The following is a 17,552-nucleotide window of genomic DNA, read 5'->3' as shown; positions in this document are numbered from 1 at the left end:
CCTTAAGGTATTACATGCTTTTGAAGAAACAAACAAGATTCCTGAGTACTACAATACCCCATTATTGATGCTCTTTGAGATAGCACTAAATAAGCCATAAGGCATTGTTTTTTATCTTAGACTATCAGAACAGCTGTTGGCATGTCAGGGCACATGCAGTCAGTAACTGAAATGGTTTCATTAATTAAACATGACCCTGTATGTACTAACTGTCTATGTTTAGAACATGAAATATAAATGTTTACACACACCTTGCACAGTCTTCACATTTCGCTGCCTTAAAATTCGATCTAAAAAGGGATTGAATTAGATTTTTTTCCTACAGATCTACTCCACCTTTTGCAGTATTTTTTCTCTATATACAGTGAGGGAAAAAAGTATTTGATCCCCTGCTGATTTTGTACGTTTGCCCACTGACAAAGACATGATCAGTCTATAATTTTAATGGTAGGTATATTTGAACAGTGAGAGACAGAATAACAACAAAAAAATCCAGAAAAACGCATGTCAGAAATGTTATAAATTGATTTGCATTTTAATGAGGGAAATAAGTATTTGACCCCTCTGAAAACATGACTTAGTACTTGGTGGCAATCACAGAGGTCAGATGTTTCTTGTAGTTGGCCACCAGGTTTGCACACATCTCAGGAGGGATTTTGTTCCACTCCTTTTTGTAGATCTTCTCCAAGTCATTAAGGTTTCGAGGCTGACGTTTGGCAACTCGAACCTTCAGCTCCCTCCACAGATTTTCTATGGGATTATGGTCTGGAGACTGGCTAGGCCACTCCGGGACCTTAATGTGCTTCTTCTTGAACCACTCCTTTGTTGCCTTGGCCGTGTGTTTTGGGTCATTGTCATGCTGGAATACCCATCCACGACCCATTTTCATACTGGCCCCCCGTGGGAATCTAACCCACAACCCTGGCGTTGCAAATGCCATGCTCTACCAACTGAGCTACACGGGACTATATACAGTGAGGAGAACAAGTATTTGATACACTGCCGATTTTGCAGGTTTTCCTACTTACAAAGCATGTAGAGGTCTGTAATTTTTATCAAAGGTACACTTCAACTTTGAGAGACGGAATCTAAATAATAAATGTAATAAAATGTATATATATATATATACACATATATACACACATACATACATATACATTCATATACAGAAGGATCTGGAGAAGGTCTGTATGGAGGAGTGGGCCAAAATCCCTGCTGCAGTGTGTGCAAACCTGGTCAAGACCTACAGGAAACGTATGATCTCTGTAATTGCAAACAAAGGTTTCTGTACCAAATATTAAGTTCTGCTTTTCTGATGTATCAAATACTTATGTCATGCAATAAAATGCAAATTAATTACTTGAAAATCATACAATGTAATTTTCTGGATTTTTGTTTTAGATTCCGTCTCTCACAGTTGAAGTGTATCTATGATAAAAATTACAGACCTCTACATGCTTTGTAAGTAGGAAAACCAGCAAAATCGGCAGTGTATCAAATACTTGTTCTCCCCATCCTTAAAAAAAATCTCCCTTTATTACTTTCCAACCCCACCACCCCTTCCCTAATTGGAGTAAACTAGTGAACAACAATGCTTAGGCCTCTACTTCCAGCTTATACATACTATATACATTTTATGGACACAGTCAATTTTACAATAATTATATTTTGTATTTTGTTTGTTTTTACTCCTGAACTTCCTCTAACCTCAACCTCTTCGATCATGTTCATGACTTGCAGTATTACTAAATGCCATTGTTGCAAACAGAATCGATGATTTGCAGTGGACTTTTTAACACAGTCTTCCTTCCTTCTTTCACTTTCATACAGGCCAGTAATGTGGAGTGAATGCAATGTTTTTGATCCCTTTGTATTTTCAAGTATTATGGTGGCCTGGGGAGTATGAAAGGATCAGAATAAATATGAAAGGAGCAAAGCCCAGGTAAAAAGTTAGAGGAAATACTGCCTCAGTCTTCTGAATACCTAACCCTGGGATAGAGTTACATGTTTCTGTGGGACAATTGCACAAATGTTTATGCCAAGGACACAACAGAATGGCTTTCCAATAGGTGTTGAGTGTTCCTGAGTGGTCTAGTCTCTGTCCTGTTAAAAAAAATCTGAGACAAAGTTTAAATATTGCTGTCCATCAACGATTCTCAACCAAATTTACTGTTTTACAAAAACAATGGATATTAGGTACACCAGTTTATTAGGTACACCAACCTGTTAACCAAAATGGTTCACTCCTACAGACAGTGAGTCATGTGGCCGTGGCTTGCAATATAAAGCAGCAGACAGGCATCGAGGCATTCAATTACTGTTCGATTGAATGGCTCACATCAACACCATCATCCCGGAAACCCTAGACCCACTTCAATTCACATACCGCCCCAACAGATCCACAGATGATGCAATCTCAATCGCACTCCACACTGCCCTTTCCCACCTGGACAAAAGGAACACCTATGTGAGAATGCTGTTCATTGACTACAGCTCAGCGTTCAACACCATAGTGCCCACAAAGCTCATCACTAAGCTAAGGACCCTGGGACTAAACACCTCCCTCTGCAACTGGATCCTGGACTTCCTGACGGGCCGCCCCCAAGTGGAAAGGGTAGGTAACAACACATCTGCCATGCTGATCCTCAACACAGGTGCCCCTCAGGGGCACGTGCTTAGTCCCCTCCTGTACTCCCTGTTCACCCACAACTGCGTGGCCAAGCACGACTCCAACACCATCATTACGTTTTTTGACGACACAATGGTGGTAGGCCTGATCACCGACAAGGATGAGACAGCCTATAGGGAGGAGGTCAGAGACCTGGCAGTGTGATGCCAGGACAACAACCTCTCCCTCAATGTGAGCAAGACAAAGGAGATGATCGTGGACTACAGGAAAAGGAGGGCCGAACAGGCCCCCATTCACATCGACAGGGCTGTAGTGGAGTGGGTCGAGGGTTTGAAGTTCCTTTGTGTCCACATCACCAACAAACTATCATGGTACAAACACACCAAGAAAGTCGTGAAGAGGGCACGACAATGCCTTTTCCCCCTCAGGAGACTGAAAAGATTTGGCATGGGTCCCCAGATCCTCAAAAAGTTCTACAGCTGCACCATTGAGAACATCCTGACCGGTTGCATCACCGCCTGGTATGGCAACTGCTCAGCATCCGACCGTAAGGCGCTAAAGAGGATAGTGCGTACAGCCCAGTACATCACTGGGGCCAAGCTTCCTGCCATCTAGGACCTCTATACCAGGCGGTGTCATCGTTACAGTGTATTCGAAAAGTATTCAGACCCCTTTATTTTTTCCACATTTTGTTACTTTACAACCTTATTCTAAAATGGATTAAATTGTTTTTTTCCTCATCAATCTACACACAATACCCCATAATGACAAAGCAAAAACTGTTTTGTTAGAAATGTTTGCTAATTTATAAAATAAAATAAACTGAAATATGACATTTACATAAGTATTCAGACCCTTTACTCAGTACTTTGTTGAAGCACCTTTGGCAGCGATTACAGCCTCAAGTCTTCTTGGGTATGATGCTACAAGCTTGGAACACCTGTATTTGGGGAGTATCTCCCATTCTTCTCTGCAAATCCTCTCAAGCTCTGTCAGGTTGGATGGGGAGCGTCGCTGCACAGCAATTGTCAGGTCTCTCCAGCGATGTTTGATCGGGTTCAAGTCCGGGCTCTGGCTGGGCCACTCAAGGACATTCAGAGACTTGTCCCAAAGCCACTCCTGCGTTGTCTTGGTTGTGTAATTAGGGTCATTGTCCTGTTGGAAGGTGAACCTTCGCCCCAGTCTGAGGTCCTGAGCGCTCTGGAGCAGATTTTCATCAGGGATCTCTCTGTATTTTGCTCTGTTCATCCTTCCCTCGATCATGACTAGTCACCCAGTCCCTGCCACTGAAAACATCCCCACAGCATGATGCTGCCACGACCACGCTTCACCGTAGGGATGGTGCCAGGTTTCCTCCAGACGTGACGATTGGTGTTCAGGCCAAAGAGTTCAATCTTGGTTTCATCAGACCAGAGAATCTTGTTTCTCATGGTCTGATAGTCCTTTAGGTGCCTTTTGGCAGACTCCAAGCGGGCAGTCAAATGCCTTTTACTGAGGAGTGGCTTCTGTCTGGCCACTCTACCGTAAAGGCCTGATTGGTGGAGTGCTGCAGAGATGGTTGTCCTTCTGGAAGGTTATCCCATCTTCACGAAGGAACTCTGGAGCTCTGTCAGAGTGACCGTCCGGTTCTTGGTCACCTCCGTGAACAAGGCCCTTCTCCTCTGATTGCTCAGTTTGGCAGAGCGGCCAGTTCTAGGAAGAGTCTTGGTGGTTCCAAACTTCTTCCATTGAAGAGTGATGGAGGCCACTCTGTTCTTGGGGACCTTCAATGCTGCAGACATTTTTTGGTACCCTTCCTCAGATCTGTGCCTCGACACAATCCTGTCTCTGAGCTCTATGGACAATTCCTTCAACCTCATGGCTAGGTTTTTGCTCTGACATGCACTGTCAACTGTGGGACCTTACATAGACAGGTATGTGCTTTTCCAAATCATGTCCAATCAATTGAATTTACAACAGGTGGACTCCAATCAAATTGTAGAAACATCTCAAGGATGATCAATGGAAACAGGATGCACCTGAGCTCAATTTTGAGTCTCATAGCAAAGGGTCTGAATACTTATGTAAATAAGCTATTTCTGTTTCATATTTGTAATAAATTAGCAAACATTTATAAAAACCTGTTTTCGCTTTGTCATTATGGTGTATTGTGTGTAGATTGATGAGGGTTTAAAAAAACAAATCCATTTTAGAATAAGGCTGTAACGTAACAAAATGTGGAAAAAGTCAAGGGGTCTAAATACTTTCCGAATGCAACCTGTATGCTAGGTGGTGTCAGAGGAAGGCCTGTATGCTAGGTGGTGTCAGAGGAAGGCCTGTATGCTAGGTGGTGTCAGAGGAAGGCCCAAAAAATTGTCAAAGACTCCAGTCACCCAAGTCATAGACTGTTCTCTCTGCTACCGTACGGCAAGCGGTACCGGAGCGCCAAGTCTAGGTCCAAAAGGCTCCTTAACAGCTTCTACCCCGAAGCCATTAGACTGGTGAACAATTAATGAAATGGCCACCTGGACTATTTGCATTGACACCCTCCCCCTTTGTTTTTACACTGCTGCTACTCGCTGTTTATTATCTATGCATAGTCACTTTACCCCTACTTACATGTACAAATTACCTTGACTAACCTGTACCCCCCCACATTGACTCGGTACCGGTACCCCCTGTATATAGCCTCATTATTGTTATTTTATTGTGTTACTTTTTGTATCTTTTATTTTTCTTTAGTTTATTTTTGTAAATATTCTCTTAACTCTATTTTCTTAAATCTGCATTGTTGGTTAAGGGCTTGTAAGTAAGTATTTCACAGTAAGGTCTACAGTGCCTTGCAAAAGTATTCATCCCCCTTGGCGTTTTTCCTATTTTGTTGCATTACAACCTGTAATTTAAATGGATTTTTATTTGGATTTCATGTAATGCACAGAAAATAGTCCAAATTAAGGAAGTGCAATTAAAAAAATAACTTGTTTCAAAAAATTCTAAAAAATAAATAACGGAAAAGTGGTGCATGCATATGTATTCACCCACTTTGCTATGAAGCCCCTAAATAAGATCTGGTGCAACCAATTACCTTCAGAAGTCACATAATTAGTGAAATAAAGTCCACCTGTGTGCTATCTAAGCGTCACATGATCTGTCACATGATCTCAGTATATATACAACTGTTCTGAAAGTCTGCAACACCACTAAGCAAGGGGCACCACCAAGCAAGCGACACCATGAAGACCAAGGAGCTCTCCAAACAGTTCAGGGACAAAGTTGTGGAAAAGTACAGATCAGAGTTGGGTTATAAAAAAATATCAGAAACTTTGAACATCCCACGGAGCACCATTAAATCCATTATAAAAAATTGAAAGAATATGTCACCACAACAAACCTGCCAAGAGAGGGCTGCCCACCAAAACTCACGGACCAGGCAAGGAGGGCATTAATCAGAGAGGCAACAAAGAGACCAAATATAACCCTGAAGGAGCTGCAAAGCTCCACAGCAACATCCCACGGAGCACCATTAAATCCATTATAAAAAAATTGAAAGAATATGTCACCACAACAAACCTGCCAAGAGAGGGCTGCCCACCAAAACTCACGGACCAGGCAAGGAGGCCATTGATCAGAGAGGCAACAAAGAGACCAAATATAACCCTGAAGGAGCTGCAAAGCTCCACAGCGGAGATTGGAGTATCTGTCCATAGGGCCACGTTAAGCCGTACACTCCACAGAGCTGGGCTTTATGGAAGAGTGGCCAGAATAAAGTGAGTGGCAAAAAAAAAGAGTGGCCAGTTTGTCGGTGGTCTCGTCATTGTTGGTAATCAAGCCTACTACTGTTGTGTCGTCTGCAAACTTGATGATTGAGTTGGAGGCGTGCTTGGCCACGCAGTCATGGTTGAACAGGGAGTACAGGAGGGGGCTGAGCACGCACCCTTGTGGGGCCCCAGTGTTGAGGATCAGCGAAGTGGAGATGTTGTTTCCTACCTTCACCACCTGGGGGCGGCCCGTCAGGAAGTCCAGGACCCAGTTGCACAGGGTGGGGTTCAGACCCAGGGCCTCAAGCTTAATGATAAACTTGGAGGGTACTATGGTGTTGAATGATGAGCTATAGTCAATGAACAGCATTCTTACATAGGTATTCCTCTTGTCCAGATGGGATGGTGCAGTGTGCAGTGTGATGGCAATTGCATTGTCTGTGGATCTATTGGGGCGGTAAGTAAATTGAAGTGGGTCTAGGTTGACAGGTAAGGTAGAGGTGATATGATCCTTGACTAGTCTCTCAAAGCACTTCATGATGACAGAGGTGAGTGCTACAGGGCGATAGTCATTTAGTTCAGTTACCTATGCTTTCTTGGGTACAGGAACAATGGTGGCCATCTTGAAGCATGTGGGAACAGCAGACTGGGAAAGGGAGAGATTGAATATGTCCATGAACACACCAGCCAGCTGGTCTGCGCATGCTCTGAGGACGCGGCTAGGGATGCCGTCTGGGCCGACAGCCTTGCGGGGGTTAACATGCTTAAAAGTCTTAATCACGTCGGCCATGGAGAAGGAGAGGCCACAGTCCTGTGGCACAGGTAGTGGGCCTCGTCAGTGGCACTGTGTTATCCTCAAAGTGGTCGAAGAAGGTGTTTAGCTTGTCTGGAAGCGAGATGTCTGTGTCGGCGACGTGGCTGGTTTTCTTTTTGTAGTCCGTGATTGTTTGTAGACCCTGCCACATACGTCTCGTGTCTGAGCCGTTGAATTGCGACTCCACTTTGTCTCTATACTGATGTTTTGCCAGTTTAATTGCTTTGCGGAGTGAGTAGCTACACTGTTTGTATTCTGCCATATTCCCAGTCACCTTGCCATGGTTGAATGCGGTGGTTCGTGCTTTCAGATTTGCGCGAATGCTGCCGTCTATCCACGGTTTCTGGTTAGGGTAGGTTTGAATAGTCACAGTGGGCACAACATCACCTAAACGCTTCCTGATAAACTCTGTCACCGTTTCAGTGTATATGTCTAAATTATTTTCGGAAGCTACCCGGAACATATCCCAGTCCGCGTGATCAAAACAATCTTGAAGCGTGGATTCCGATTGGTCAGACCAGCATTGAATAGTCCTTAGCACAGGTACTTCCTGTTTGAGTTTCTGCCTATAGGAAGGGAGAAGCAAAATGGAGTCGTGGTCAGATTTGCCGAAAGGAGGGCGGGGGAGGGCCTTATAACCATCCCGGAAGTTTGAATAGCAATGGTCGAGGATTTTAGCAGCGCGAGTACAACAGTCGATATGTTGATAGAACTCTCTGCAACCTAGTCCTCAAATTTGCTTTGTTAAAATCCCCGGCTACAATAAATGCAGCCTCAGGATATGTGGTTTCCAGTTTGCATAAGGTCCAGTGAAGTTCTTTGAGGGCCGTCGTGTTATCGGCTTGAGGGGGGATATACACGGCCGTGACTATAGCCGAAGAGAATTCTCTTGGGAGAATACGGTCGGCATTTGATTGTGAGGTATTCTAGGTTGGGTGAACAGAAGGACTCGAGTTCCTCTATGTTACTACAATTACACCATGAGTCGTTAATCATGAAACACACACCTCCGCCCTTCTGCTTCCCGGATAGATATTTATTCCTGTCTGCGTGATGAACTGAGAACCCATCTGGCTGGACCGATTTCGACAGAATATCCCAAGAGAGCCTTGTGTCCGTGAAACAGAGTATGTTACAGGCCTTGATGTGTCTCTAGAAAGAAGTCCTTGCCCGTAGTTCGTTGACTTTGTTAACCAAAGATTGAAGATTAGCGAGTAGAATACTTGGAAGCGGTGGGTGGTGTGCGTGCCTCCTAAGTCGGACCAGCAGGCCGCTCCGAGTGCCTCCCCTCCGCCGGCGATGTTTTGGGTCAGCCGCTGGAATCAGTTCAGTTGCCCTGGGGAGAGCAAACAAAGGATCTGCTTCGGGAAAGTCGTATTCCTGGTCGTAATGCTGGTGAGTTACCGCCGCTCTGATATCCAATAGTTTTTCACGGCTGTATGTAATGATGCAAAACACTTTCTGAGCTAATAATGTAAAGAATAATACATAAAAAAACTAAATACTGAAAAGTTTCCTAAGAGCTAGTCGCGAGGCCGCCATCTTCGTCGGTGCCAGAGAATCTGTGGTATGACTTAGAGATTGCTGTACACCAGCGGAACCCATCCAACTTGAAGGAGCTGGAGCAGTTTTGCCTTGAAGAATGGGCAAAAAATCCAAGTGGCTAGATGTGCCAAGCTTATAGCGACATACCCCAAGAGACTTGCAGCTGTAATTGCTGCAAAAGGTGGCTCTACAAAGTATTGACTTTGGGGGGGGGTGAATAGTTATACACGCTCAAGTTTTCTGTTTTTTTGTCTTATTTCTTGTTTGTTTGACAAGAAAAAATATGTATCTTCAAAGTGGTAGGCATGTTGTGTAAATCAAATGATACAAACCCCCAAAAAAATCCATTTTAATTCCAGGTTGTAAGTCAACAAAATAGGAAAAATGCCAAGGGGGGTGAATATTTTCGCAAGCTACTTTACACCTATTGTATTCAGCACATGTGATATTTTGTAAGTTTTGTTATTTGATTTAAATGGGCAAAATGAGTGACCTAAGGAACTTTGAGCATGGTATGATTGTCGGTGCCAGGCGCACCGGTTCCAGTACCTCCGAAACACTTGGCCTCCTGGGCTTTTCATGCAGGACAGCGTCTAGGGTTTACAGAGAATGGTGCGACACACAAAAAACATTCAGTCCTGTGGGCGAAAACAGCTCATTGATGAGAGGTCGAAGGAGAATGGCAAGAATCGTGCAGGCTAACAGGCGGGCCACAAACAGGCAAGTAATGGCGCAGTACAACAATGGTGTGCGGAACGACATCTCGGAACGCACAACTCGTCGGTCCTTTTCACGGATGGGCTATTGCAGCAGATGACCACACCAGCTTCCACTCCTATCAGCAAAAACAAGAAGAAGCGGGTCCAGTGGGCACGCGATCACCAACACTGGAAAACTGAGGAGTGGAAAAACATTGCCTGGTCTGACGAGTCCCGGTTCCTGTTGCGTCATGATGATGGCAGAGTCAGGATTTGGCCTAAGCAGCATGAATCCATGGCCCCATCCTGCCTGGTGTCAACGGTACAGGCTGGTGGTGTAATGGTGTGGGGAATGTTTTCCTGGCACATGTTAGGTCCCTTGATACCAATTGAGCAACGTTTCCATGCCCCAAAGAATTCAGGCTGTTCTGGAGGCAAAGTGGGGTCCGACCCGGTACCTAATAAACTGGCCACTGAGTGCATGTTGCCCTAAGAGTTGTGCAAGCTTGGTGGAATCTTATTCAAAAGGATTAACAGCTGTAACGGCAGCTGTAACGCTTCCACCAAGTAAAAGTGAAGACATACGCAATCAATACATCATCATTTTATATTTCTTAGTAATTTGGAAATGTTCTATAATTTTTCTTTCACTTAAAAAAATGTGAAGTAGGTTGTGTAGCTCGATAGGGAAAAAAATCTAATTTAATCCCTTTTTAGATTTAATTTTAAGGTAAAAAATGATGAAGACCGTGCAAGTGTGCATAGACTTTTCACTAGCGACTGTACATGCATACAGTGCGTGTACACACAACATCTCTTTCTTACCCTCTCTCCCTTTGTTCCTGGCTGACCCATCGGCCCAGGTCTGCCCATGACACCCTGCAAATAGAAACAAAGTACATCAATTAACTGGGTCAGAGACTAAATATAGAAACTGAATGAGAAAAAATAGGGACCAAACAATGATTATGGTGTTCTCAGTGATAGTTATATTATCAGCAACACAGTACTACACACACATGCATTATAACTAGGGATGAATAGATGTGACTGATGATTTGATGTTGTTTTGCTTACAGGGGCTCCAGTACGGCCTGTTGCACCCAGAAAGCCTGGAACTCCAGGAGAGCCCTGAGAAAAGAACAAGAAACATCAGAGAACAGTATAAATACAATCGTTGTCACTTCCTGTGTAATAGTTAGTGTCTGATAACCTAACTGGTAGGTTTACATAAAGGACAAGAGGAGAGGTAACCTCGTTTGCATTTTCGGGACTATTCCATTGGTTCCATTGTACAAGGGGCAAGATGAAGTGTACTTTCAAGCACACTCAAGCATGTTAAAGTATTTGATTTGTGTATTGGGCCCAGGACAGGTCTGAAACCCACCTCATCTCCCTTTTCTCCACTAGGCCCAGGGAATCCTCTCTCTCCTTTCACCCCCTACAACAGGAAACAACATCAGTGAATGAGTAAACAGCAACAACAACGGTACATAGTAAAAAAAAAAAGTGTATTAATGTGTTTGCTCGTGAAATAAGAAATAACTACCACCATAATATACAGTATGTTCTCTCCAAACCTTCTAATAGTCTCAAACCAGTGGCATGACGGGTGGTCATACATTTCACTTTGACTTCTAGTTTCTAATAGAGCCAATTAGAAGCGACTGCCTGGGTAATTTTACTACTACAGGACACTGCTGTGTATCCATGGTAACCATTTCTGCAGCCAGCAACTCTGAAGATAGGAACATGCTGGACTAACATTGTAAATGTTTGAATCTTTGGTTCAACGGTTGGTGTCTGAATCTTCCTAAATCTCTCTGATGAAAAGAAATATGAGCAACTGTGAGAGCCTATGTCGTGCATTATAGCGCGTTATGCATAGCTTATAATGCATTATGAAGAGGGTATTTTTTCGCAGGATGTATTACGAAAAAAGTCAACTGAAAATGAATAGCAACAATGGATACAACCATGTTCAAGTGTTGTCCCCAGTGATATTACGCACATATTTAATACTATTCCATTATCTTCTCTAATTCACTTTGGCATGCTGAGATTTGCACTGAATGGAGTGAATTGAGTATTTGTAAGGTGGAAAGTAATTATGTATACATTGGATGCATCCCAAATGGCCTCCTAATCCTTACACAGGGCACTACTTTTGACCAGAGCCTTACAGTGCACTATGTGTGGAATAGGGTGCCATTTGGAACACATTCATTATAATCAGGATGACACATTGTTTCCTACCTTTGGGCCTTCTTTTCCTGGATTACCGAGAGGTCCTCGCACTCCTGGATCCCCCTGTTTAGGATGGACACACACGCACACACACACACACGCACACACACACAAATCAATGACACAAATCACACACACAAACACAAATGCATGCACAGAGAAAGACACACACACAACCCCCCCCCCCCTCCCACACACACACAACTTGCCCCCAGGGGTTCCAATCTCACCCTTCTGGGCAGGCAGACACAAACATACACACACACACGGTAAAGATCATCAGACACTCACCTTTTCTCCCACCATGCCTTGCACTCCTGGCGCTCCATGGGTACCCTTCTCGCCCTTCTGCCCAGGCAGACCTGGCACTCTGGTCTGGCACACAGTGCAGGCATTCTGCCAACACACAACGGGGGAAGAGGTACGGTCATACAGACCAGATATCTGTCATCTCACTGAGTCACAGCAGGGAAATGCAGTGCATTTGCTCCTTTCGTTAGCATTCCATCTCCCCCGGATCGAAGACAAGACCCCGGCTGACATCTTAATGTTCTCTGAATGTTTCCGCAACATTGAAGTTAATGTGAGCGCACTGAGAACCAGACATTGTCCTATTTCCCACTCAATCTCTAACCGACTGATTGTGACATTTAGGGATCATTTGAAATATCACAGTCTCCCATCCAGTTCAGGTTTCCCTGAGTAACACTTATTTACATTGAAAGTGTTTTTTTATTTTATGCAGGACTAGGCTTAGTCTGTGTCTGGGAAACCAGCCCTGTCTGGGAAACCAGCCCTGTCTGGGAAACCAGCCCTGTCTGAGAAACCATTATGCAATTCAAGGTATTATATTATTATATCCCACCTAATTATGAACCTGGAACATCTCAAAAGAGACCAGCTCTGGAGAGATGCACTCTGTACTCCTGCACTGTGGAGTTGTTGAAGGGTACTTTCCCTACAGCAGCAGACATTCTGTACTCTGCTTAAGATAATTAGGATCAACTGTATCCGTTACCCAGAGGCACTTACTTCATAGAAGAATGCTATGCGTGTACAAAACATTAAGGACATCCACCTAATATTGAGTTGCACCCCCCTTTCAATCAGAACAGCCTCAATTCGTCGGGGCACGGACTCTACAAGGGGTCGAAAGTGTTCCACAGGGATGCTGGCCCATGTTGACTCCAATGCTTCTCACAGATTTGTCAAGTTGGGTGGATGTCCTTTGGGTGGTGGCCCATTCTTGAGACACACGGGAAACTGTTGAGCATGAAAAACCCAGCAGCGTTGCAGTTCTTGACACACTCAAACCGGTGCGCCTGACTCCTACCACCATACCCTGTTCAAAGGCACTTAAATATTTTGTCTTGCCCATTCACCCTCTGAATGGGACACACACACAATCCATGTCTCAATTGTCTCAAGGCTTAAAAATCCTCCGATAACCTGTCTCCTCCTCTTCATCTACACCGATTTAAGTGGATTTAACAAGTGACATCAATAAGGGACAAGCTTTTACCTGGATTCACCGGGTCAGTATATGTCATGGAAAGGTGCAGGTGTTCCTAATGTTTTGTCCACTTAGTGTATATACAGTACAAGAACATTCTTTGAATACGTTCCACCTCCAACCATTTAACAAAACTGTAAATGTATATCAATTCTGTAGACAATTAGGCAAATTATACAGTAAGTAGGCTATATGACCCCTAGTGTCACTGGCATTTAGATTTATCAGAGAAGAGCGTGGGAATATATTTTATGTAACTTGGGAGTACAATGGGTTTTTTTCTTGAGTGTTGAGTGAAGTATCTTGAAATAAAAAAAGTTTCAATTCAGCTAAGTGCTCCTTTCAGTTTGAAATAGCAAATAACATATGTTGTAAAGTGACCAAACTTTGTAAATTAAAGTGAAGAAACAGAAAAGCTATTCTTGGGGAGTGTTGTCATTCAGCGCATCAAGTTGGATGAGGCAGAATCAGGCCAGCAGCACATTGTAAAAAAGGGCACAGAGGCCTTTAAACATGCAGGTTGGCTGGCCTTTAAACATGCAGAGTGGTCATTAGCTGGCAGAGCCACAAAGTCATAAAACCTAACCCTAACCTTAACCACACTGCTAAATCTAATGCCAAAAAGCACATTTTTGTTTACATGAGTTTTTACAACATAGACAATTTTGACTTTGCAGCTGGCCCATCTAGCGGAAATCGCTCAGTTCTGCCTCCAGGGCAAGATTCATGACAACCTGCTTTGAACAGCTAAAAGCTTGTAAACTTAATTCATTAAACTGGGCTTCCTTTTTTTGTTGTCTGGTAGAATAAAATGTTACTCTCTCTCTCTCTCTCTCTCTCTCTCTCTCTCTCTCTCTCTCTCTCTCTCTCTCTCTCTCTCTCTCTCTCTCTCTCTCTCTCTCTCTCTCTCTCTCTCTCTCTCTCTCTCTCTCTCTCTCTCTCTCTCTCTCTCTCTCTCTCTTGCGCCCTCTCTCTCTCTTGCGCCCTCTCTCTCTCTCTCGCCCTCTCTCTCCCCTTCTCCCTCTCTTTCTCCCCTTCCCCCTCTCTCTCTCCCCTTCCCCCTCTCTCTCTCCCCTTCCCCCTCTCTCTCTCTCTCTCTATCTCGCTTCCCCCCTCTCTCTCAGCAGTAGGAGAGAATCAATGCTTCAGATAAAGGTTTCTATCCACTGTCAGTCCACTCAGTCACCCCGCAAACAGCTGGAGCTGGATGATGTCATCATTAAAAACCAACAGACACAATCCTGTTTTAAATACAAATCCTTTCTTCTCTGACTGAAAAGTGAAGGATGAATGGATGGATGTGAGATCATCTTAGCTGGCTGAGAGGGACTAGCATTTATCACAACTGAACAGAGAAGAGAGGGAAGAGACAGACAGAGAGAGAGAGAGAGAATAGACAGAGAGAGAGCGAGAGAGAGAAAATAGACAGATGGAGAGAGAGAAGAGACAGATGGAGAGAGAAGAGACAGACAGAGAGAGAAGAGACACAGAGAGAGAAGAGACAGAGAGAGAGAGAAGAGATAGACGGAGAGAGAGACGAGACAGACGGCGAGAGAAGAGACAGAAAGAGAGAAGAGACAGAGATAGCGAGAAGAGACACACAGAGAGAGAAGAGACAGATGGAGAGAGAAGAGAGAGAGAGAGAGAGAAGAGAGACAGAGAGAGAGAGAAGAGACACAGAGAGAGAGAAGAGACAGACGGAGAGAGAAGAGATAGAGAGAGACAAAAAAACAGAGCAAACTAGAATGCTATTTGGCCCTAAACAGAGAGTACACAGTGGCAGAATACCTGACCACTGTGACTGACCCAAACTTAAGGAATGCTTTGACTATGTACAGACTCAGTGACCATAGCCTTGCTATTGAGAAAGGCCGCCGTAGGCAGACCTGGCTCTCAAGAGAAGACAGGCTATGTGCAGACTGCCCACAAAATGAGGTGGAAACTGAGCTGCACTTCCTAACCTCCTGCCAAATGTATGACCATATTAGAGACACATATTTCCCTCAGATTACAGCGATCCACAAAGAATTCGAAAACAAACCCAATTTTGATAAACTCCCTTATCTACTGGGTGAAAAACCACAGTGTGCCATCACAGCTGCAAGATTTGTGACCTGTTGCCACAAGAAAAGGGCAACCAGTGAAGAACAAACACCATTGTAAATACAACCCATATTTATGTTTATTTATTTTCCCATTTGTACTTTAACTATTTGCACATTGTTACAACACTGTATATATACATAATATGACATTTGAAATGTCTTTATTCTTTTGAAACTTCTGAGTGTAATGTTTGCTGTTAATATTTATTGTTTATTTCACTTTTGTTTACTATCTACTTCCCTTGCTTTGGCAATGTTAACACACGTTTCCCATGCCAATAAAGCCCTTAAATTGAAATTGAATTGAGAAGAGAGAGAGAGAGAGAAGAGACAGACAGAGAGAGAAGAGACAGACGGAGAGAGAGAAGAGACAGATGGAGAGAGAGAAGAGATAGACGGAGAGAGAGACGAGACAGACGGCGAGAGAAGAGACAGAGAGAGAGAGAAGAGACAGAGAGAGTGAAGACACAGACAGAATGAGAAGAGACAGACGAGAGAGAGAAGAGAAGAGAGAGAAGAGACCGAGAGAGAGAGAAGAGACAGATGGAGAAAGAAGAGACAGACGGAGAGAGAGAAGAGACAGATGGAGAGAGAGATGAGACAGACGGCGAGAGAAGAGACAGAGAGAGAGAGAGGAGACAGAGAGAGCGAGAAGAGACACACACAGAGAGAAGAGACAGACGGACAGAGAAGAGACAGACGGAGAGAGACGAGACAGAGAGAGAGAAAAGAGACAGACAGAGAGAGAGACGAGACAGACGGAGAGAGAGGAGACAGACAGAGAGAGAAGAGACAGGGAGAGAGAGAGGAGACAGAGAGAAAGAGAAGAGACAGAGAGAAAGAGAAGAGACAGAGAGAGAGAGAAGAGACAGACAGAGAGAGAAGAGAGATGGAGAGAGAAGAGACAGATGGAGAGAGAAGAGACAGACAGACAGAGAGAAGAGACAGACAGAGAGAGAGAAGAGACAGACAGAGAGAGAGAAGAGACAGATGGAGAGAGAGACGAGACAGACGGAGAGAGAGAATAGATGGAGAAGGATAGAGAGATAGATGTTGGAGAGATAGATGGAGAAGGAGAAAAGTATTGTCCCTTTTGGTCTTAGCAACAAGGTAGCCGTGAGAATAAACAACTGACAACAGAAACTCTGGTTTGTGTCTCAAATGGCACCCTATTCCCTATGTAGTGCACTACTTTTGACAAGAGCCCGGCCGAAGGGTTCTGGTCAAAAGTAGTTCACAATGTAGGGAATAGGGTGCCATTTGAGACACAGCCCTGGTGTACTCCAGCAGGGATGTATTGAACAACAGCATTCTTCTTAGGACTTTTCAAGGATTCCTGTTGAATATAACAGAATATAACAGGGGCGGCAGGTAGCTTAGTGGTTAAGAGCATTGTGCCAGTAACCGAAAGGTCGCTGGTTCTAATCCCTGAGCCGACTAGGTGAAAGGCACTTAACCCTAATCGCTCCTGTAAGTCGCTCTGGATAAGAGAGTCTGCTAAATGTTTAAAAAAAATAAAAAATCCATAGTGGATTTCCAATTTCTTGAATGTATAACTGCAGTTCACCACTACCACCTGATGGAGGCCCTCCTGAGCTTCTGTCAATAATACTCTAACATCACCCTAATAGGTTTAGTACTGGTGAAAATATCATATCCATTAAAAGCTTGTTTTGGATTACAACTGTGAGGTCCTAAACTGTGGAATGCACCACTGTGGGTAACTGTGCAATCATAGTAACTGATGCAATTCTAGCAGTCCTTCACCCTCAGTCAATGTTGATCTACTTGTTGGCACTTCAAGGTATTCAACTAATTGTCTTCCATGAATACTGTCCATGAAAAAATCATGTATGATTTATGTACCACACAGAATAATGTTGGAATGATAATTCCAAAATTCAATTTAAAAAAAATAAAATAAAATGCATTGTTTTTTTAAATCATACGACACAACAGTAATAAATGAAACAGTGCTGTACCTTGAGTGAAGAGCTCATATCTCCGACAATTGGCAAGGCAGTCTGTTGGAAAGAGATATTGTCATCATAAATGTTGTATAACGACTATAGATGTAAAGAAATGTCAGATTTTCTGTCAGATCATAGTTGAATGAACCTCTCATAATTATCTTAACATCACTCGAAGCCTGAAATCTTATGACTGATACTGAAACACTCGTTACCATGACTGGTTTTATGGTGGTATGAATGCCTTATACATAGCCCCTTCAAGTACAGTGTAACCAAATCTTTTCCTGGGAT

General features: G+C 43.7%; 1 protein-coding gene across 1 annotated transcript in view; it reads right to left on the bottom strand.

The window, feature by feature from the left end:
* Positions 1–17,552, bottom strand: part of LOC311116410 (uncharacterized protein) — a gene marked incomplete at both ends in the record, with an annotated part of 55,633 nt that overhangs the window by 5,574 nt on the left and 32,507 nt on the right. Inside the window, 6 exons of the mRNA XM_084191501.1 lie at positions 10,249–10,302; positions 10,501–10,554; positions 10,811–10,864; positions 11,680–11,733; positions 11,962–12,066; positions 17,271–17,312. Of these exons, the coding sequence (XP_084047627.1) occupies positions 10,249–10,302; positions 10,501–10,554; positions 10,811–10,864; positions 11,680–11,733; positions 11,962–12,066; positions 17,271–17,312 (363 nt within the window). The remainder of the gene's footprint in view (positions 1–10,248; positions 10,303–10,500; positions 10,555–10,810; positions 10,865–11,679; positions 11,734–11,961; positions 12,067–17,270; positions 17,313–17,552) is intronic.

Source organism: Coregonus lavaretus, assembly GCF_964263955.1.
Source record: "Coregonus lavaretus genome assembly, contig: HAP1_SCAFFOLD_3668, whole genome shotgun sequence".
Lineage (NCBI taxonomy): Eukaryota > Metazoa > Chordata > Actinopteri > Salmoniformes > Salmonidae > Coregonus > Coregonus lavaretus.
The sequence above is the reverse complement of the archived record's forward strand: the minus strand, read 5'-3'. Positions and strand labels throughout refer to the sequence as shown.